Consider the following 23,569-nt stretch of genomic DNA (forward strand, 5'->3'; position numbering starts at 1 on the left):
ATGACCCCTCCCCACCCGGGAAGGGGAACCGGAAAAACCAAGGAAACCCAAGGGCTGAGATATGAACAGATTTGATAGAATAAGATGAGATAATTAACATTAATAACACTAAAGAACCAATATTGATTCCAATGCCAATATAAAATATGCCAGGATTATACTCAGCCCGTTCTATCATCGGAAGCCGTGCACTCCCAGCCCTGTCCCCCAGCAGGGACAGCCAACGTGGGACCCTGCGAGCGCTGTGGGAGGAAGGGAAGGGCTCAGGGCTCCGGCACTGGGGTGAGGAGTTCTCAGGACGGCAGCCACCACAGGAACAGAGAGCACGTCTCGGCAAACTTTCTAGTTTCCATTGAATGTGATGTTCACGGTACGACATAACCCCGTCGGCAGCTTGGGTCGAGTGCCCGGGTCTCGCTCCTCCTCATCCCCGCACCTGGCTGGCTTGAAAACACTGAGACCTTGAAACCTGCACCCCAGAGGTGGCTGTAAAGCGAATATTGTCAGACACTAGCGTCTTCTACAACTGCAGTTTTCCCAAGCATTAGAAGATAAATTAGTCCTGTGTCGCTCAACCCAGGAGCGGACCTGGCCGCGCATCAGGCTGCTCCGGAGGCCGAGCTCCCCAGGGCACCGACACCCCGGCTGCGCGCCAGGGGGGTTTACACCTCCTGTGGTCGTAGGGACCAGCCTCCCCCACACAATCACACCGCCTACACCAAGCCAAAAGCCATAAAAATACATATTTGCTCTGGTTCTACCAAAATAATTCAATATTTGATTAGAGACAGGCTACAGCATACGTCATCGCCAGCTGCCTTTGAGCCCCATTCAGCACGAATAGCTCAGCTTCCTTCCCAAATTATTGCTCAAGTCTACGGCTACACAAGCTCCAGCGTGTGTTTCCTCCCACACCAAAACAGCTTATTCCGGCGTCTTCCCTTCCCTGGAGGGGCAGGTAAAGGACAGGGAGAGGAATTGAACCTGGAGGCCTCCTGGAAATCCCAGCAGCTGCCCTGAGCAGCTTCTTTCTCCCAGGTGAAAGTTGGACGTCTCCATCGCAGCCGTGCTTTATTCGCCCTCGCGGCCTGGTTCAGCCCTGAGTTCAGACAGTTCACGTGGTGAAAACAAGCTCTGGAGCCAAAAACCTGCCAAACTACCGAAGCCAGCGGAGGAAGAGGACACGTAGATCCGATTAACGTGGAGTCACGGAGACCCCAAGGGCTCTGCGGCTTGCAGAAGATTTCCAGGTATTCTATTTTAGCTGCTGGTAAATCCCTAGGGATCAGGGCCTCCCCGGAGACGGCACACGTGGCTACACGCTCTCTAATGAGGCAACACCCGGACCCCAGTTTCTGGTTAACGGCTACAACCTACAGAACAGGAGGTTTCAGCTCACAGAAACCCCTTTTCTGCGCCTCATTTAAGTCTCATCAGACAAATGGCTTGACCAGGAGATTGTCGCATCGTTGACGCGCTGCCCCGGGTTTGCGGAGCCCTGACCCCCGCTGGGCAGGGCGGGGAGGAGAGAGCCCTTCGCCCGGTTACAAAAGGGGAGAAACGCAAACCTCATTCACCCAGCGCCTCAGGAAGGCTCCTGCAGGACCCTGCCTGCTCACAGGGCTTTTCTCTCCTTCCCCTGGGCGCTTGGCGTCACCTTCCCTTCCCCTCTCCCTCTCGTGGGTCACTGTCAAGCACAGAGAGGTTGACCCTGACAACAAGCAACGGACAGGGAGCAATTCCCGCTCCAGAAAGATGCTGGGAGGGCTGGAGCCCCTCTGCTGTGGGGACAGGCTGAGAGAGCTGGGGGGGGTTCAGCCTGGAGAAGAGAAGGCTCCGGGGAGACCTTCCAGCCCCTTCCAGGGCTCCAGGAAAGCTGGGGAGGGACTCTGGAGCAGGGAGGGGAGCCATGGGACGAGGGGAATGGCTTCAAACGGAAAGAGGGGAGACTGAGACGAGAGATGGGGAAGAAATTCACTGCTGTGAGGGCGGTGAGCCCCTGGCCCAGGTTGCCCAGAGAAGCTGTGGCTGCCCCATCCCTGGAGGGGTTCAAGGCCAGGTTGGACGGGGCTTGGAGCAACCTGGGCTGGTGGGAGGTGTCCCTGCCCAGGGCAGGGGGTGGCACTGGCTGGGCTTCACTATCCCTTCCAACTCTAACCATTCTATGAAATTTCTCCGTAGCAGCAGCACTCTGACGAGCCACCAAGACAGACTGTGGGCAATCAAGACTCCAAGCTCTGGGAAGACTTTGAGTTCTACCTAAACCAGAACAACCTGAGTTTGCAGTTAAACCCCCCCCCCAAACCACCCCCCCAAACCACCCCAGTGCTCCCTCACCTGCTTGGCACCACTTGGTGGGTTTCCTGACCATTTGTAGACCCACAGAAGTTCAACCTCAGAGCACCAAACTCGTCTCTGTTTAACAACCTCCTCAATACTAGGAAAACCCTCCTCCTCCTCTCTCACCTTGTTCCAAAGGGACAGGGATGAGCAGCCCCCAGGAAGAGCTCCGTGCTCCTGAAGGGCTGCTCCAGAGACACATGCCCCCACTGCATCGCTGCCTCTGTCTCTTTCTCCCCTCCAGTCCCACCAACACAGAAGACTGATACCAAGGGGGCTGCTCAGTCCCCTGAGGGCTGGGCCAGGTCCTACCTCTCCTACTGAAGACTTTTGATGGCCATGCGCCCTGCAGAAGCTGGGCACAGTCAGACCATGCCGGCTGAGGAAAGCTGGAAGACTCAGGCAGACCAACCCAAGATTCTCAAGGATCTGCTTCCCTCACTGCTACCAGACTCCCAGGTTCCTGAGGGCATTAACAGACCTTAACTGCCCTCACCAGCCTCACCTGGGACCTCCTCCCACACTTTCTGCCCATGGCCCAGGAGCTCCATTTGAGCCCAGGCTCCAGCACCCAGTCCTGGCCTGAGCTGTGTTGTAGACAGATGTCCCTTTAGTTCTGCCTCTGGTTTCATTTTGTGGGTGGGCTTCAGACCTACACAGCAGGTAACTTTCCTCCAACCTGATCTCCTCCATGGACCTCAAATGTGCCATCAGACCTGTCTCCAGTCCCGTCTCCTGCTGCTCCTCACTGAACACCTCGGACAGACCCAGAACCTCATTCATCATCTCACTTTGCCTGGGGCTGTCCATGGACCCGGTAATCACCACCCTGTGCTGCCCACCTGGCCCAGCTCCCTGGCTGGTGAGGACACTGCCTGCACCCCAGTGACCCCCAGCTCTTCCTTCCTTGGGGAGGAGCCCCACTCCTGCCACACTGAGATGTTTCAGTCAACTCCCATTGAGGTCATCAGCATTTCCTCGTTAAGGCATGGCTACATTCGTACCTCTTGTCCTTGCCAGCTCCTGTGAACTCCTTCTTCTTCTACCTCTGGCCGACTGCAGTAAACTTACAGGCTTGGGCTAGAGAAATTGCCACCTAAATGACACCAGCATCTTCTCGTGAGGCCATAACTGAAAACAGGGCTGACTTTCTCACCTGCCCGGCGTGCAAGGTGGCTCTGCAGTGTTACTCCTGAAAGGAGCCCACACCTCGCTGCAAGGACAGCCAGGATGGAGGCATCTGTCAGCGGCCGAACGCTGGAGAAGAAGCGCGCCAAGGAGTCACAGCCCTCTTGCTGAGACCGACGGGAATGCTAACATAAGACATCTATTAAAAATGGAGAAAAGTCTGCTAAAACGGCAACATCCAGCGGCCACTCAAATTCTTGGTGAATCCTCGTCCTACCACCTGGGCCGCCCAGGTTTGTCAGATTGTCTTGAGCTTTAACCCCACCTGTCAGGTGTGAGAGGTGGAGTACAAAAACAAGCATCTGTTTCCACCCCAAGCCAAAAGGGTGGGGGACCGGGGCGGGGGGGGGGCAGCTTTGCTGAGAGAGAAGAATGTGCAAGAAAAGTGTGGTAAAAACACAAAGAAAAAAAATCCCGACAGAGACCACGGCAAGGAGCCTGAGCGTTATCTTCAGGGAAGCGTTGAGAAGATGGGGCGGGAGCTCCTACAACCTAGGAGCTCGTAGTGTTACGGGAGGAAACTTCCAGCTGACTCATCCTTTATGCATTGAAACAAGGTCTTCAGGGTTTGTTGGCGTTTTTTTATTTTATTATTATTTATTTAAAGAACAATGATGAGTAAGTGAGGCCATCATCAATTAAAAAAAAAAAAAAAAGAGAATTAAAAGGGTTAGCCCAAAGGGCAAAACGTATGCAAGTCACCAGAGGCTCTGGAGAGCACATGTGTGCCACCAAGCCCAAGAAGACTTGGGGAGGGAGGGGGACAACCAGCGTGGCTGAACTGGGTGAAGGCAGCCATTAGATGTCGGGGGAAAAAAAGCCTTGGGATAAACTGAACTTGCATCCAAATGAGCAGGTGCCTTCAGAGACAACAAACACGTTTGTTTTTTTTTCCAAACACGGGGAGGAAGCTTGACAGAAGGTTTTTAAGATCAAAGTATAAAATGAGTCCTCACAGAAAAGTCTATCAGAAAAAATTAAGATATTGGCATCCGTGACCACCACAGAAGAGCCCAGAAAGCTCCTGCCCTTTCATCACGAGGAACTGATGGATCTGCCTGAAACCCAGATGTGGGTACGAAGTTTTAAAAGAAACTGGTGAACAGCAATGAGTTTATGAATGAACGGGATTATCCTCTCACGTTCAAACAAGAACCCTAAAGGAACAAAAGATGAAACCGCTGAAGGAAGTTCTCATTGAGAACCGCTCTGGTACTGGAGGACAGGAGAGTGGCAAATACACCACCAACTTTTTGAAGCGGTCCCAGGGCTGTCTATGGAGCCAGAAGAGCGGCGCTTTCTTGTCCATACTGATAAAATAGCTAGAAATTATAATAAAAAACAGCTGAATGGAATAGCGATGCTAGGCCAGGTGGGAAAACGTGACGTTGCAGAACAATGTAGGAAATTTCGATGGTAGATCTTATTGGAGAAAGTGATTTTATTTTAAATTAAAACACCCTCTCACACTTACAGCCACGGGCAGGTACCAAGGTGGGTGTCCACGCGGTCTGGCCAGTAGCTCGGTGCCAGGACATCGGTATCCAGGCAGCTTGTCCAGTGTTGTTTGCTGTGACACAGAGGGTGACACCAGCTTCCAAATCCTCCTCACATCTCCTGGGCGGTTCTGACTTCGACAACGACCTATCGGCTTTGAAAGTACATTTTCATGCCCTTTAGGAGCTGACAGGTTGATCTTTTTGTCTGTCCATCCTTCCCTCCTTGTGTGAAGCATCTGGAATTACGACCCTGTCCCTTCTCGTCTGGGCGTCTTGTGACTCCTACCTTATCTTCCCAACATCATCTCTGAAAGGCTTGAGTTTTCATTTTAAGCTGTTGCCTTTTCTTTAGGCTGTCATTAGTCTCCTGAGCTGGAAGTCCTCAGTAGCTGCAAACAGATGTGCTGGGATCTCCATGACTTGGTAATCTCAGTGCCATCGACCCCTGCCATGCTCCTGCCGCTTGTTTCTTCTGCTGCTCCCATGGCTGCCCGCTGTCTCTCCAGACCGGTCTTCTCTTTTCTATTACGATTCTCTACAACCAAAGAAAAGCCTCTGCCGAGTCAGTCAAGACAAGACCTGCCTCAAATCCAGTACCATTTACCAAAGGAATTGGTGTCCCTGTAAAAAGGGATCTATGGTCAATCATCTACACTGAGTCACAGACCAGCCGGGGTTGGAAGGGACCTCTGGGTGCTGCACCTGGGGGGCAATAACCCCCTGCACCAGGACAGGTTGGGGGTGACCTGCTGGAGAGCAGCTCGGTGCAAAGAGACCTGGGAGTCCTGGGGGACAACAGGGTGCCCATGAGCCAGCGATGTGCCCTGGTGGCCAAGAAGGCCAATGGCATCCCGGGGTCCATCAAGAACGTGGCCAGCAGGTGGAGGGAGGTCATTCTCCCCCTCTGCTCTGCCCTGGGGAGGCCACAGCTGGAGCACTGGGTCCAGTTCTGGGACCTCGTCATTTTGTCATCAGCAAACTGTCCGTGTGTCTAACACAGATGTTAAACAGCACCGGTCCCAGTACCGGCCCCTGAGGAATGCCACTCGTCACTGCTAGCCGCTTGGACATCGAGCTGTTGACTGCAACTCCTTGAGTGCGACCATCCAGCCAGTTCCTTAGTCACCGAGTGGTGGAAGGCAGGCCAGCATCTGCCAGCTCCCTCAGCGCTTGTCAGGGCATCCCATCGGGGCCCATGGATTTGCGGGTGTCGAGTTTGCCTAACTGAGCTCGAACCCGATTCTCTTCAACCGAGGGAGAGTCTTCCTTTCTCCAGACTTTTTCTCTTACCCCCAGGCTCTGGGGTTCCTGAGGGCTGGCCTTAGCAGTAAAGACTGAAGCAAAGAAGGCATTCAGTAACTCCGCCTTCTCTGTATCCTCCGTCTCCAGGGCACCCACCTCATTCAGCAGCGGGCCCACATTTTCCCTACTCTTCCTTTTACTGCTGATGTACTTGAAGAAGCCTTTCTTATTGTCTTTGACATCCCTTGCCAGGTTTAATATTAAGAGGGCCTTAGCCTTCCTTGTTGCATCGCTGCATACTCTGACAACATTCCTATACTCCTCCCAAGTGGCCAGTCCCTTTTTCCACATCCTGTAAACTTCCTTCTTCCATTTGAGTTTTTCCAGAAGCTCCTTGCTCATCCGTGCAGGTCTCCTGCCTCCTTTGCTTGATTTCTCACTCACAGGGATGCACCGATCTTGAGCTTGGAGGAAGCAGTGCTTGAATACCAGCCAGCTCTCTTTCACCCCCCTTCCTTCTAGAGCCTGAGCTCATGGGATTCCTCCAAGCAGGTCTTTGAAGAGGCCAAAGGCAGCTCTCCTGAAGCCCGGGGCTGTAATCCTAATTATTGCCCTGCTTCTTCCACGCGGGATCCCGAACTCCACCATCTCATGGTCACTGCAGCCAAGACTGCCGCCAGCCTTCGTATCCCCAACCAGTCCTTTGTTTGTCAGCTCCAGGTCCAGCAGTGCACCTCTCCTCGTTGGCTCCTCCACCACCTGTGTCAGTTTGCCAGTGGCACAGCTCTCACGAAAATTGAAAAATGCTCCAGAAGGTTCTTGGAACACCAAATAACTGAGCAATAAAACAAATTATGAAATTCAGAGTAGATGAATGAAAGCCTTTGTGTTTCCACGCACACTAAGGAGCCCTGAATAAGCTGCTACGTTCCAAGAGATCAGCAAATTTAGTAGATCAGTCCCCCAAAATATCAGCTCAATAGTGAAAAGCCCTGGAATATAAGAAATTATTAGGGAGGCACAGACAGCAAAACAAAAACCATCAACACGATGTAATGACATTTTAATCAGTATAGTGCTTCTGGGGCATCCATCTGAAAAAGATTATGGTAGAACTAGAAAGTTATGGTGAATGGCAAGAAAAATGGTCAAAAGTTTGAGATAGTTTCTGTTCAGAGGACGCCTACACAGAATTTCCCAGTCTAGGAAAAGAAAGACTGAAGATTAAGATGAAAAAAGTCTACAGAATCCTTTTTTGCTTGGACATGGTGACTTGAGAACCGGTTACACTCACCTCAAAAAGTTAACAGAAAAATATAACAAAGGAAAAAAACCCAAGGGGTATTAAACATAAAGATACCATATCTTTTTCAGAGTTATTGTAGCTGGAAAATGAAAAATACCAGTGAAGTCTCATGTTTGATCATTATTGGGTTTGTACTCTTTTCTAGGCATCCACTATTGGTCTCCATCCTGATTTCCTCCCCCCTGCTGGTCTCTGCTGGAGACACGATGATGGGCTGGATGGATCTTCAACTAATCCAGCACCATCTACTACTGCTTTTACATCTTGTTTTTGAGAGCAGTGCCATCTCCCTTCCCATTTGCCAGAAGCTCTCTTCGGACTGCCCTGGACCTGCTCTGTGCCTCCCACATCCACAGGAGGAGGACGGGTAGGGCTTTGCCAAACTCAGCCGCCCGCTGCCGACGGAGCCATTGGAAATCGGTCACAATTTGTCCGCTCCAATCACACAACCGTAGGAAATTCAGGGTCACCGCCGCGCTGTCCAAAACAGTTCCAAAGCTGAATCTGCACATTCCTGATGACAAGTATCTGCAGATTGACTCATTTTCTAGTATTTCTGCACACCTCCAGCCCCAGCAGCTGACTGCTGGCTTGCCAGGAAGAGACTGGACCTGATGGACTCTAAGGGTGCCCAGCTTCCAGGTGGCCTCTCAGGCTAAACAGCCGGGACAGACCTCTGTCAAGATTCGTGTCCTCGTACATAAATGCCGGTGCCACGGTGGGTTGTCCTCTAGCTGAAAAGTGACACCTTTGCACATGGATAGTTCTGTCCAGATACTCCAAGTCACCAGCTCAGGCTGATGTTGGCAACTGGCCCAGTATTGTCTTTGCCTCCCAATCTGTTCTGCCCAGCACTCACTGCCACCTTTGCTCTTTGGACCCAGAAACTTCTAAAAGTAAATTTCCACTGACTCTTCCTAAATCTTCGCGTGAAAGTAATAGTTTTAATTCATTGCCTAAATCCACGGTTTTCACATTGCTAGGTGCTTAACAGAGCAAGCATGGCATGTAACTGTTCTTCTGTCACAAAGGAATTCTTAACAGATCGGAGGAGCTCAAGGATGAACAGTGCAGAAACCCAGAATCTGTGCTACAGATAGTGTGTCTGGATGAGGAGCAGTTCCAGCAGCCTGCGAGGTCCTCGGCCGTTGGGAGTCCCTTTGCTCCTGCTGTTGGCACAACTTTCCTACGTCAGCGCACCAAGTGGCTCCTCCTGGCTCTCGGTGATCCTTTCAACTTTGCATTGGTGTTGTTCCAAGGGAGACAGATAACGCTCTTCCACAGATGGCTTGGCTTTGTCTTTCTGAGTTGCACCAAGTGTTTTCCATTACTAGCTTGCGAGGAAATTGTCCATTCACTTGTTTCCACCAAATCCTACTGGTCACATTTCTTCAGAACCTTGCAGTGAGGATTCTCTTCTGAATTTTCAGTATCTTATCGTTGTCTCTAGAGAAAACTCAGGCTAACGGACCACTTTGCTAGGGTAAAAGGTTCTGGAAGGAGGTGGTGTGTCGTAGAACGTCAAACCCGGAATCCTCCCAGCGGAAGGAGAGGGTAAGTGAACTCAGCTTTGTTCATTTCTTTGGAGATCGTTGGAAAATAAAGACTTTTGTTAGAAGACAGTTAGGATTGGCAAGTGGCGGCTGTTGGAAGAGTATCGCAACAAATGACTGCAGCAACAGATACAAGACACAAGGCTGCTTCTATCTCCTGACTGCTGTCCCATCATATTGGGTCTGTCTGGGATGGAGTTAATCTTCTTCACGGCAGCCCACGCAGTGCCGTGGTTTGGATTTGTGAGGGGGACAGCACTGGCAGCACACCAGTGTTTTGGCTGTTGCTGAACAACGCGTGCACGACATCAAGGCTTTCTCTTTTTCTCACTCCGTACCCCTCCCAGCAAGCAGACTGGGCAGGGACAAGAAGTTGGGAACAGACGTAGCCAGCACAGTGGCCCCAAACTGATCTAAGGGCTATTCCACACCATATGACGTCATGCTCAGCAAATAAAAGCGTAATGAAAGGAGGAGGGTGGAAGGACGTTTACGGTTACAGTATTTGTCTTCCCAAGTAAACATTATGCACGCTGAGACCCAGGAAATGGCTAAACATCTGCCTGCTGATGGGACGCAGTAATTAAATTCCTTGTTTCGCTTGGCCTGCACGCCGCTTTTGCTTAACCTGTTAAACTGTCTTCATCTCAGTTCACAGATCTTACCTGCCTTCCATTTGCTCCCCATCCTGCAGGAGAGGGGAGCGAGCGAGCAGCTGGGTGGGCGCTTGGCAGTTGGCCCGGGTCAACCCATCACACCCACATACGTGGTACAGGGAACATTCCCGCTTTCCACACAAAACAATTGCCTCGTCACTACTGCTTATATTTGACAGGCAGGCTTGGCCAAACTTACGCTTCTTCCGCGCTTTCTGGGACAAGCACCGATGAGATGCAAACGGACATTTTCCACACCGGTACATTGGCGGCTCAAAAAAGCCATCTCCCACAAATTATCCTCTTTGATTTTCACATTTAACAATGAAGCACACGCAACATCTGTGCACAGCTGCTCCATGAGCAACTCGGCCTCGCTGTCAGGCTCCAGGATGCAGGCCACTGGTCCAAGCAGCACCGTCCTTTCCTGAGGTGCTTGGCTGTCTTGCATGTGCTCCTCGCTCTGGGATGCTTGGGCTGCATGATAACATAGGTCACGAGGCCCAATTCATTCACATAGGTCACGAGGCCCAATTCATTCACATCTTTCTCTCCGCTGTGCATCAGCCCTTCGTTATGTCTGTTTCCCTATGCTAAACTATGGGATTTCTGCCCCAAAACACTCTCCATACACAGTGAACCCACGGATGCCCATGGTAACATCACCCTTGCTTGCTTGCGCCATCACAGGCACTTGCCTCTTACACGGTAATCTCAATCATTAAAGAGTTTAGTTCCATTATACACCTTCCTTCTTCACCCACCACTGCGTGTGTGCTGTATCACCTTCTCCTACACCTGGTCTACCTCAAGCTCTTCAGAGAAGTGACCATCTTCTTCTTCGCTTTTATAAGGCTGTCCTGCCTCTCTAATCCACTTGAGTTATTCACGCTGTCAAGATGCATATCAATAAGGAACACAGGACTGATACAGTCTACCAGGCTCTCCAAAACAACATCCATTCCCAAAACCCTATAGATAAACCAGGCATCCATATGATAACAGAGAAAAACCTTGCGGATGAAAATTTGATTAAAATACAGAAAATAAGAATAGTATCAAATAGTCTCCCGTGAACAGGAATCAGCGATGGAGTTCTAGAGGGATCAGAGATGTTGAATATAACCGTAAGCGGACAAGAAAAAAAACAATGACAAATTATGCTGGCAAAACAGTTATTCATGGCTGTAACAATAATGACTGAAGAACTCCAGAAGAGCCTTACAGGATTCGATGACACGGACAACAGAGGGTAGTGAGAGGCGTCCATACAACACATGACAGAATATGCTGCGAAAATACACTACAAAGAGCTATAAAAATTGCAATGGCAAAGACAGTCTGAGCGCATATTCTCTCCTACAACGCAAAACGAAGGTAGCATCAAATGGAAGTAGCAAGAGGCATATTCAAATAATGACTGAACAAATCAATGGAAAAGATACTCATCAAGAAGTATGAACAATATCACCCCTGGATAAAGAAATAGGCTTTTTTTTTTTGCTTCAACAAGTTAATATTCAACATATTTCTGTTTAAAAAAAAACACCACACCTCCCCTCTCCAAAAATAATCCCACAACCAAACTTCAACATTCCACAGCTGGCAAAGGCCTTATAAAGGCTCACCACAACAACAGTAAGAGACACGTATCTAGAGAACTGTCAGCAGGGGTTTCCACTGCTTCCGTCTTCACATCCGTAAGAGGTTTTGTACAAATATCTGCACTATTACTGCCTAACGTCTAACTCCCAGATCACTTAAGTAGCATTTATTAAACACTGACCATTGACCTTTTATGACAATTCTCAGGAATTCACACACAAAAAAAGTTCTCAGGAATTCACAAAAGTTGTCATGCACTATAAAACATTAGGAAAACAAAAAAAATACCTACAATTGGGGTTTGCAATTTACATTCTGTTTCTAAGAGACAGGCCACGGAATTCCAAAGCGGGAAAGTTTAGTTGCTAGGACTAATACAGAAACCCCTCAATTCAAAATATAGAGAATACACTAATAAAGATGCCCATCTTCTGCGTTCTTTGATACATACAATGTCCAGAAGCAGAATGTGATGGTCCAAGTCTTTTATTTCTCGTATTTAACAAGAAACCTATTCTCTTCTAAAGACACACAAACTGTAAATCTCATTAAGATCTTCATCTACCAGAAAGATTCACGTTCATTTAAACAAGGAATTTCTTCTTGGAAGTCCCTGAAAGGAAGAGGAACATGGTCCCGATCACCAGCTTCAGTATTTCAGCTTTGCTGCATTTTTCTACGCATCTCTTCAAGCGCTGCTTCTCGTTCTCTTAAGAGCTGTTTAAGTCGTTTTATTTTTTCATCCCGTATTGTTTCATCCAGGTCTGGGGGAGTCCAAGGGAAAACATCATCTCTGAAAGAACCTTCAAGAACTGAAGTACCGTCTTCACAAGATACTAAAACTGGAATATTTGAGTCTGTAATGTTAGTATATTGAGAGTCTGCGTCTTGCTCGGAGTCCCTCTGCACAGACGATGTAACGCAGTCTGTGGAAAGACTTTGCTGCAGTAAGACTGGTGGAGGTGAAACACTTCTGTTAGGCGCGCTGGAACTTGAGCTGGTATTTTCTGAACTTGGACTTGTGGTTGATCTGACTGACGTTTTCCTTCTCTTTCCACCATCTGACAGTGGTGAAGATTTTATTTTTCTTTTCTTAGTCAAATCCTCTTCCAGATCCACAATTATCTGTACAGTCAAGACACATACAAAATATACTTTGGTTAAACTGGGCATCGTTCTACATCGTAACATCACAGTTCACTGAGCGCAAATTACAAGCGATTTGTTGCAAGCTTCTTAGAATTACTCTATGGAAGATGATTCTTTTAGCAATTTGAGCAAACATGCTTCCGTGTTCAATATTTTTCTAGCAAAGATTCCCAGTTAACAATTCCAGAACGCGGAATTGCTTCCTTAGTCAAAAGTGCACTTCTGCCTTTCCTGTGCATACCTGTTGCTGCTTAAGTTCTTTAACTGGAGCGTAAGACAAAAACTTTCTAACTTGATGGGAAAATTCGAAAGGGAAGAATTCTTCATGCTTACATTTCCAAAACGCTCCAACATTAGGAATGATGTCCACTATGAGACTGCATTCCTCCCAGCTGCTTTCTTATTTAAATGTTAATATACTCTACGAAGAGCCACCAGTAGATCTGCTCAAAGCCGGGCTCTTAACACAGAATTTACAAAGCCTGAGAAAGCCTTTGACTGGGTAGAATCACACAAAAGATTTAGAACATTATGGCTGAAGAGAACTACTTTGGATGGACAAAATCATTTTAACGCATGAAGATGGAAGTCCTTACCTTGAGGGAACCTTTCCAGAAGCCCCCAAGCAAGTTCCTAGCCAATGACAAACGACTAAGCTTATAAAGACATTTGTAAGTCTAGAGATTAGACACGTACACAGGTAAATTTCTTTTAACAAAACCACACATGACTAAGTGGATACCTTTCTTTGGAAGTCAGCCACACCTAGTCATGTACGTGTCTGAAGCGCCTTGACTGGCACTTGACTGATTTCAAACTCAAGGGTAAAGCCTCACAAGAAATTCTTCTTCTATTATTCTGATTATATCCATTCACTACTGGATAAACATAATTGTTTGCAGAAGGCTAAATATAACTCAGGATACAGAGGTGTGGTTTCTGTTCCAATAAAGACTATCCCTTTGACTGTTCAGCCACCACCAGAGGGTCTGGTCTTTTTCAAAGCATTTGTTCTTCAAATTTCCTCCAGTGGAACCCAAAACGAGGATAAAAATTCTTAGATGGTACTCAAGTCGTACGGAAATCACACGACTCTGTTGTGGCACACAAACAAGTTCTAGGAACAATTCTCATGGGCACCATAACAATTACTGACTTGCCCTGATGAATCCAGAGGTGGGAGGGTCCAAACAAACATGCAGCTCTGTATTGGCCATACACACGCTGCTTCTGAATGTGCTGTAGTACACTTTTTAGCACTGAAAAATGTCAAGATACCTTTTCCTCTTCAACACATTCCTGATGTTGATCCGTTATTTTCACATCTAACGATGATGAACTCCAAGAATAATTTGCCCTTGTCAACCTGTTACTGGAACGAACCCTTTCTTCTGGTTTCTCATAGGAGCTCCTTAATGGTATTTTCTTAAGGTATACTCTCTCCTCCTTAGTGAGACCAAATTTTTTCCTTATTTTCAAGTACTCTTTCCAATGTGGCTTCTCTTGGTGTTTGATTTGAATAACCTTTCCCGGTGAATCCATCTTTTCATATTGGATCTGAAATATAGAAACAGTGAGAGAGCCATGAATCACGCTCACTCTGTCCCTCCCCACACATATAAACTAAAAATTAGTTACTAGAAAGACAGTTGAACATTCGTTTTGTCTGCCATTCTGCAAGAGTTACATTTAAGACCTTAACTGGTAAGCCAATTTTGAGAAATTATATACATATTATCATAGGTCTAACACTCTCGTTAGTTATTTAATACCCCAAGTACGTCGTGGAACATCCAGAAAATGCACAGTCCGACTACTAAACCACAGAAGAAAAAGAAGCAACAAGGGAATCACCCGCTCTAAAGCTTCACAGTAACAAAGGAATATGACTGAAGATCAGACAGTGTCTTGACAGTGTCACTTTCGGACTGTTGAATGCATTTCGTATTTGCATTGTGGTTGATAACAGTAACAAAGCACTATCAGCCACCTCTCGTCTCTAACGTCACTGTAACCTGAGCTGTTTCTGATCTTCAAGTCCAATGTCACATCACTACATCTGGCAAACCATGGCCTTGCAAATGTATGGACTAAAAGCGGCAAACATTTGATATGCTATTTTTCACAGAGGTTAAAGCAAATGAGAACGCTAACACCTGGCATCACACAGCACTGAAGGAAAAAAAAAAAAAAAAAAGGTCTATTTTAACCATTTTTCAGGTGAGGAATAATGAAAAAACAGGCCCTACAGTCTGCTGCAATGATTAAACGTCTAAAATTTGCACAAATATGTTTAGCTGGCATTTCTTTTCTGTCAACACAAGCAAGTATAAACTAGCTTCAGAATGATTTTTTTTATCTGGAGGCAAATTCATTCTGGCCTGTTGAGCAACTGAAAACTTGACCTACAATCCTTCACAGATAAAGAGTTTGTGGGATTTGAGGTCAAGGACTTTTTATGTATTTTCAACACTACAACCTTAAAAGAACCTGCAGGTCCAGCATGAACGGGGAAAGCCATTAAAGATCTCAGGATTTTCTTCTGCCTGACATGAAACCATGAGTCAAAGGAGGTGGATCCCTCCCCATCACAGCATGCAAGGTCAGAAACACAGCTCCTGCCTTTGCCTGGCTGAGCTAGCGGAGACTGGAGCTGACTCAGGGCAACACCAGGGTTCGTCTCCGGATGCCAAACCCTGCTCTTCCACCTTGTCTTCCTCTTGGGTAGCTACAAACTTCTCCACCTCACACCACACCTACAACACAGTCAAGGGCTGTGCCATGAGAACATGGCATCGACACTAGAGAGCAGACAGCTCCCAGAGCTCAAACAACGAACAACCTACCTATCGTTTCAGTTGTTACCTACAATTTATCTTCTGAGGAACTAAAAAGACATCTTTTCCCTGCCCTTTTCTTTTCTTTATGCGTTTTCTGACTTGCGTAGTGCGATCTTATTGGGGGGAAAAAAAAAAAAATCATTTATTGAACAGAACCGCCCTTTAGACCAGCATTTCCAGTGACAGGATGCCCGGTTACAAAAATCTGTGAACTTATTAACAGCCATTTTATTCGAATAGAACCAGGACCATATAACAATTTAGCAGAGACTGAGATAGGGATGTTTATTGGAGAGAGTTACCTTTTGACAGTCTTCACTGAAAGCACACTCTTGCTTAGACTGAGGTAAAACAGCACTTGCTGCTTTGGGGGAATGAATCTTTTCTTTGCCATTTTGGCACACATTTTCCTGTGCCCCTACTGCTGTAACAGGGGTCACTCCGCTTGAAATGCTCTCGGTGACGGGCAAACTCTTTCTCTGGTTTACAGTGGAATTCTGCTGATTAGCATTTGGTGTCACCGGAGCTGCAGGTGCAGATTTTAAGTCATTTCTTAAGCCAGTTGGTGAAGAAGTTTTTGCGTTTGTACATGTTTTTGGATCTTTCTGAGACAGCACCATTCCTTTGCTTTTTGACAGTACCAGATTCACTACTTTATTGGTTATTTTATTGACCGCGGTAGAATCAATTAGCTTGGATGTCTCCTTTTTAAGTGAAGCGTCAGAAGAAGAAGATGCTTGTTTGTCAGCTTGGGCTGTCAGAACATCAGAGCCTCTTTTCGTCAACAAATAGACTTTCCCATTGTACATGACCAGAGCATTATCTTTAAAAGGTGTGATTTTTGTTTGGCTTCCACCAGGACCACTAGAACAGAGCGGTAAAATATTTGCGGAGTTAACTTCTACATTCTTCATGTCTGAGAAAGTTTTCAAGATCTTGGAGGCCACGTTATTTGATGACTTGACAGGAATAATGCAAGGTGCTGATGACTGTGGACTTTCTTGCACAATCCATTTCATTGGACTTCGCTGGTGCTGCTGACCGTCAGATGTTGGTGTCTCAGGAGAAGAACTATTTCCCTTTTGTGTAGCTGTCATTATTAATGTTTTTGAAACTTCTGTGGCAGGCTTTGGGCAAATGGGTTGCAAACACTTGGGAAGTACTGTTTTCACTGTGTTCACTGGTGACACGTAAATAACAGTTGGCATTTTCGTACTGTCAGCTCCTGCGGACACATTTGTTGCTGCAGTCGTAAGTATTTTTTGCTGTATTGCAGGTGGTAAAAAAGAAGCTGGGACAGATTTCACTTCCGCATCAGCTGGTATCTGGAGGTGGTGGTCAGAGGGCAGCATAGGAGACTTCATAGCGACTGGAAGACTTGTTGTGTTTACCAACATGTATGCAGTGTTACTCTGGTTAGATGAACTCGTTACAGCAACGTTCTGCAAAGACAGTCTATCAACTGAAACACAACTGCCCTGGACGTTAGCAGCTGATTTGGGAATCGAGCCTTCTTTTTCAGACCCTGCCCTAACGCTTTCCTGTTTGTCTAATGTCCTTGTAAGAATAATCTTTCCAGAATTAGGAGACTGAAAAACAGGTATCTTAACAGATGAAGGTGCAGTAGTATTGGCAAGCTGTGTCTTAAAAGTAAGATGGACTGGACTAGGAATATTCGCCTTAGAATTATTTGGCATGGCTGAAGACTGAACTACTGGCACAAAGCTTCCAGAAGATTTAGAAATTGGAAGTAATTTCAGAAGGTTTTTTCCATCTGGTCCCGTCGTCTGAACTACGCGGTACACACAGCCTGCAATGCTTAACAAAACAAAGAAAAGAGAAAAGAAAAAGAAAAACGAAAGATAGCATAAGTGAACACAGCATAGATATTTTAATTAATGTGCATCAGTGAATTGTATACCCAGCACTGCTACACCTTAGAAGCAGATTAACTACTGAAAAATGCCAGATCTAATCTTCAGGAACTTCCCTGGCAAAAATCACACTGATCTACTTAGTGCACGTTGTGGGTTTGCGTTTCAGAATACCACAGACTATCTGAAAATAATGCCCAACTTTTACACCACAGAGTAGCAAGAAATGGCATCCTTTTCAGATAAAAATAAGCTAAAAGACCCTAGAAAACACCTTACATTATCCTCCTCTTCTACTCGCAGGCCCTTTCATTCTGAAAAAGAAAAGCATCACCTCCAGGTTTCACGGAGAAGCATGTTTTTTGCTTTCCCATCTCCCTGTTACTGTTAATAACCCTACTTAGTGCTACAAAGTAAGAATCTCAAGAAAGCTTCAGGGAAGTGCAGGTAGATTAGTTGCGTGGCAAGATGGAAGCAGAAATTACTTCAGACACATGCGCACAAAAAAGAAATTAAGATGCAGAATACATTTACTTTGTGGAAGAGGATGCAGGGTGACCACCTCTCATGCCTACATCTCACATGCCCGCTCACTCTTTAGGTAGATATAGACTACAAAGGTGGCCATCTTCAAAGAGATGGAAAAAAAGAACAACCTCAAATGCTATAAAGGTACGTACATTTATGAGAACAGAAGTCTAAGTCTAGTAAGGAGAAGACTTCAAAAACGAGGAGGAATACATGGAAACAGCACCAGTGAAATCTGAAGAGTAAATACAGATTTTTTGCAGATGAAGACAGGAACTCAAAGCAGCAAACAAACAGACAGAACCTGGTCAGACCAAAAGTTAGTTGCGACTGCTTCAAATGCCAAGATTTTTCAAGTCCATTGCAAGACAGAGAATCTTTCCCTCTTCAAGAGTTTGCCCAAATGGAGGCATCTTCCCCAAAGAACTCTTGGACTCTCAGAAGAACAATCTAATGCCCCAAGCACCGCAGAAGCAACATGGCATGTCGAGACACATATGATCCAAACAGAGTTTCCCTCACTAGTAAAGAAGAGACCACGTGAACGGAAAGTAGGTTTCATGGTCACGACATCAGATCCAGAGTGATTAAAAGGCAAAGCTGCCAACTGCACTTTCAGTCACCAAGAGCATTCTAGCTTTGTCCCATTGGCTTTCTACATCAATAAATGCATTGAGAACACGGACGTGAGAGTATTTCCCAGTCCAGATGACATCAGTACTGTGTTCTGTTTATTGTCAAGTAGTTTTGAAACACTGGCATTTTTTTCTGGCTCAGTGAGTTACAGTTTGGGCTTCCAACTCAGGCTTGGAACAGAGTGGCTAGGAGATATCATTCATGCGTTCCACCGTTGTATCTGCTCAAGAAGTCAGTCAAGACATTGCCTTTTCCCATCAAGTGAGAAGTCACAAGGATGCTCTTCACTCCCAGAGTTGGACAGTTCCTGAGTCTGAGGGGTCACGTTCCCCTTGGTGGTCAACATAAATGACCATGTCGGCTGTCTAAAACGTAAGGGCTTTAGACACACAGAACTTCCCTCACTGTAATCTTAGAATTAACTCCCACATCCCATATTTTGGTACAATGCCTCATTTCTAGGCATACCATGCGAAAAAGCAGACATTTACAGGATTTATCAGTGCAGTGGGCAGGAAATTCTGCAACACTTTTGTTTTAAAAATAACGTACTGAAAATTAAAACATGAGCAATATACCATGTGGTTCCTAGTGGAAGCTGCCATCAGAGGTTTTAGTAGTAAAATGGAGCTGGATGTTTTGGAATCAGAAATTATACTTGAGAAGGACTAGCACTGAAGGGTAATGATCTTACGGAAATATTTTTGCTTAAACAAAGAGCAACTAGAAATATTTGTATGTTTGAACTTAATTAAAGCAGAAAAGACTCGCTTTTGGAGCCCCTTTGAACCTCCCAACGCTACTGATAACGCAGAATGAGGAAGAGCAGCACAGAACTCCTGGACAGCCCCTGAATCTGTGCTGGGCTTTGAATCTCCCAATGCGTCTTTAATCATCCCGTGATCTACGGTCTCCACTTCTATTCTATACAGTCTCAACTTTTATTCTCTTCTATTGATAATAACTAATATTCTGAAGGCAAATTCAGAAGGAAGTTTTCAGCAAGTTCCACAGACACGGAACTGCTGAACCACTACAGCTTTTACAGAGCAAACGGGCACTTACCTCTGCTCAAACTAACTAGCACTGCAAATAGGCATCAAAGGGCAGAAGAAACCTCCAAAGAGGCAACGCTCCTCCACCTGTCAAAGCAAGGGGATACTGCTAACTTTTGGGCAAGAGGAGGGGGAGCAGATCAGAGAGAGAGGAAGCAAGAAAAACCGAGGGAAAGAGAGAGATCAGAGAGAAGATGCATTTGCATGAATATTTTCTTCAGCAGCAACAGTGGTTTCCGGTGCTCACCTCCACTCTTCTCGTTTCCACTTTGAGTCACTGTTCACCACCCTTACGATGGGCTTAAAAAAAAATGGTTTTGACACTGTGCTACAAACAGGATCGTTTAAGTAGGCTGAGGAAGAATCCTCCTTTAAAAAAAAATCCATTTTGTCTGAACTCCAGGTCGTTCTGCTTCTCATGATTGCAGAAGACAACCACAGCTTTTTATCTTCACGCTCCATGCAAAAAGAGCAAGAAACTCCAAAATTACAGTTTTCTGGAAAATAACATTCTTTTACTTGATACAAGTAGCAGGTACTTACAGGATTGCAGAATTACAAAAAGCTAAAAGATAGACAAGAAAGAAGGAAAGGAAATGTCCAGACAAGATATTGAGAAGTTGTATTCATAGATATTTACCCAAACGTCGATGAAAGAGGAAGGAAAGATGTCATTGTCAAAGTTTTTAGATGTTTTTCCTATTTCAGATATAAGTTGAAAATGCTTCACCATATATATCTCACATCACTAAAGATTCTTCCAGGTGATATAAAGAAATAACCAGGACTGACATTTCATGTTACCAAAATAAAACTAAGCAATTTCCCCTTTTTCATACATTATTGAGTGATGAAGAGGAGAGCTAGAAGCTATTTTAATTCACTCTGCAGCCCATTATTTCTTTAAAGAATATGTTTTAAGAATTCCTTACGCCGAGTGATACCATCCGTATCCCCCTTTAAAAGGGTCAGATTAATTTAGTTTAAGAACAGATTAATTTCTTTTCCTAAAAGAAATAGTAATAGGAATTCTGTAAATCATGCCAAGTTGTACTTGGGGATTTTTCCCATAATTACTGCAGTAGAGTTTTCTTTCTCTTCTTCATCCTCCTTCACTTCCCTACCCCACAAATATAAACCTCCTCAAATCTCATATATTAACACTTAGAAATAATTCTTCTGTTATGATACTTTAGCGTGGCCCAAGGCCTGACTATAAGGGAGACCCGTGAACACAACTTGAGGACAATAAGCTCATGGGGAAAAAAAAAAAAAGTAAAAAAAGTGGTGGATTGGTAGAAATCTTGTCTAATGTCAGCATAGAAACTACCAAATTCAGGCAGTCAGCTTTCTTTAAAAAACAATAAAATTCTGTGACATTCACAGAGGGAACTGTCAACTAGATGACATTTTTCTTCACCAAAAAAGGTCATTATTTCTGCAGGTAATTAGTCTGCATGGCAATATTGAAAGCTTCACAGTCAACAGTGGAAACGGCATTAAGCAAGCTATGAAAGCAGATCTAACAGAAACAGGAAAAATATTTGTTTGTTTATTTATTTATTTATATCTATCAAGCTGGAGAAATAAAAAGAATACCCTACGTTTCCCTCAGCTGAAGCCGAATTCCTGTTCTCTTCACTTATATAATCAGGCACGGCAATGTTATTGTCTAAGGTTCTCATCCCCTATTGGTTATTACTCTTACTAAGCAGCAACGCCAAATAACAAGATACCGAGTATTTAAAAATTCATCTTTTGTCCCTAATTTTTGCATTAACAAACTTATCCACAGAATACTTTCAGTAAATAAAACCATTCGCCAAACCCATGGCAACCATCAGGGCATCCCAACACATTATTGCAACAGAAATCGTGATCGTGCCATCTAAAAAATGTATCAGCGGAGATAAAAAAGGCAGAAAGACTTGCTCAAACTTCAATTATACTTCAAAGATGTCAGGAGAAACATTCTTTTTCGGCAGACGCAAGCTATATTGCGTTTTAGTCTGTCTTTACTCCCAGCTATTACTTTAGAGATGACTTTCATCTTCTATGAATATGAATAAATCAAACAGGGACTACAAGCCACTACAAACTTCAGAGAACCGACTTCATTTATTTTAATGGATTAAGTTGAATCCAGAAAGCGGCAAAATAACATTTATTATAAATTGGAAGCATGCACCTAAGGACAAAGCAAAATTAATTGACTGTAGTCTATGTTTATTTTATGTAGCCGTATCCCATCCATGCATTAGCTAAATATTGCAACAGAATATTCTTCGTTGTTATTACTTGAAGGAAATCTAGAAATTTATGTGCAGTTTGCATACAAAGCTAGGAATCCTGTCCAGAACTTAGGTCCAAGCCATTCCTAATGGCTTCGGGTTTTATCATAATCCCAAAAGCTTTCAACAATGGCAGAAAAAACAATTTCTGTTTGACAATAATTTTCTATGGAAAACACTTTCAATATTCCATTACAGAATATTCTTTGGAGTACAGATAATTATTCTAGGATACGCTAGCTGCTGGGAAATGGTCCCCGGGCTTTATTAAAAACCACAGGTCTAGCAATCAATGACCTCATTCAGTCACAAAACCGTTGGCAGAATTGCAGAGAAGCTCAACAGCACCAAAGCTACATCCCGCAGCCATCAGCGAACTCCCGAGAGACGAGCAAAATGCATCCGGAGCCGAACCACAACTGCAGCAGTTGGCCCCTGCTGGGCTCTGGCCAGTTTAACGCAGGAATGTAAACACGGAGCCTTGGGCAGTCTAGAAATTTGCCTTGGTGGGATCAGAGCTGGCACCGCCTGGCTCACACCGGGTTTGCTGTTGTGTTTGGATTAACAGGTCGGTGTAAAGCCATTCTACCGCTGTAAAAAGTTGGGTCCCTGTATTTTAGAACGATGGAACGGTCTAAGTTGGAAGGGACCTTTAAGATCACGGAGTCCAAACAATCCAGCCCCACATCTTTCTTCCTTCTCCCCATTTCCTGGCGCCACCCGAACGGCGCCGTGACGAAACCACAACCCCCAGACGGTGAAGGAACGAGCGCCGTCGAGCCTGGCGAGCGCATGGCGTGCCGGGGCGGAGGTGTGAAGGGCGGGAGGCGGAGGAACCGCGGCCCGCCCTCCGCCCGCTCCCCCCCACCCAACGCCCCCAACACCGGCGCCACCCCCGCCCCGGATGGCGGCCGCCGCCTCGCACCCCGCCGGGCGGGCGGCGGGACCGTACCTGGCGGGTCTCTCCTGGCTGGGCTGCCGAGCTGCCCCGGAGAACAGCAGTGCCGGGGCTGCGGAGGGCGCTGCTCGCCTACCTCGGCCCGAGGCCGGGAGGGGGCGAGCGCCGGGCCGGCCCTCGCCGCTCCGCACCGCGCCGCCCGCCGCCCGGTACTCACAACTGCGTGGCGCTGCCCGGCCGCTCCTCTCGGCTCTGCGGGGCCCCCAGCGGGCGGATGGACATGGCGCGGCGCCGGCGGCGGTGGGAGAGGCCGGGCTGCCCCGCACCGGCGGCAGAGAACGGCCGCTGCGGGCGGGGCGGGGCGGGGCGCGGCGGGGCGCGGTGCTCGTCACTTCCGGCCGCCCCACCTCTCCGCCCTGCCGCCCAGCCAATCGGCGGCCACTTCCGCCCCGCCTACTTCCGGCGGAGGGAGGAAGTGGAGCGGGGCGCCGCCGGGCGGCCGCGAACGGCGAAACGAGGAGCGGCGGCGCTTCCGGCCGGCGCCGGAAGTAGTTGGGGCGGTGAGGGAGTACTTCCTGCTCGGGGGATTTTTGGGCTGGAAATGGTCGGTTTGGTCACCAGCGGTGGCACCGAGGGGAGAAGGCGGCAGCCCCGGGCCCGCCCTCCCCCCACCGTCACCCTGGGCATGGGCGGGGCTGAGCCGACAGGCCCCGGGGCAGCCCCGGGGCCCGGCCCTGGCAGGAGGCGACGCTGTGCCAGGCGCTTCCCTCAGAGACCCCGTCCTCGTCCCCACAGAGACCCCGTCCCCACACAGACCCCAGCCACCACTCCTCACTCCTTTGGCCGAGGCGCTCCTCAGCCCCGGCAGCCAGCGCTGGATTTCACCCCATGGGACTCGTCCTCAACCCG

The 23,569-nt window shown here is 46.9% G+C and overlaps 1 protein-coding gene across 1 annotated transcript; it reads right to left on the reverse strand.

Annotated features, from left to right (window-relative positions):
* Positions 1-10,304: 10,304 nt before the first annotated feature.
* LRIF1 (ligand dependent nuclear receptor interacting factor 1) lies at positions 10,305-23,028 on the reverse strand. Its single transcript, XM_063356413.1, has 4 exons — positions 22,878-23,028; positions 15,681-17,196; positions 13,817-14,095; positions 10,305-12,514 (listed from the first exon to the last, which is right to left on the reverse strand). The coding sequence occupies exons 1-4, from the start codon at positions 22,940-22,942 to the stop codon at positions 12,047-12,049; spliced, it is 2,328 nt and encodes a 775-aa protein (XP_063212483.1). The 5' UTR covers positions 22,943-23,028; the 3' UTR covers positions 10,305-12,046.
* Between the last annotated feature and the right edge of the window lie 541 nt (positions 23,029-23,569).

The sequence above is a fragment of the Chroicocephalus ridibundus genome, chromosome 20 (assembly GCF_963924245.1).
Source record: "Chroicocephalus ridibundus chromosome 20, bChrRid1.1, whole genome shotgun sequence".
Lineage (NCBI taxonomy): Eukaryota > Metazoa > Chordata > Aves > Charadriiformes > Laridae > Chroicocephalus > Chroicocephalus ridibundus.

Coding starts and splice junctions, on each gene's coding strand:
- LRIF1 (XM_063356413.1), bottom strand. CDS start 22,942: ATGTCCATCCGCCCGCTGGGGGCCCCGCAGAGCCGAGAGGAGCGGCCG. Junction 14,096..15,680: donor TCAGTGAAGACTGTCAAAAG/GTAACTCTCTCC, acceptor TCTATATTTCAG/ATCCAATATGAAAAGATGGA. Junction 12,515..13,816: donor AATGTGTTGAAGAGGAAAAG/GTATCTTGACAT, acceptor TTGACTGTACAG/ATAATTGTGGATCTGGAAGA.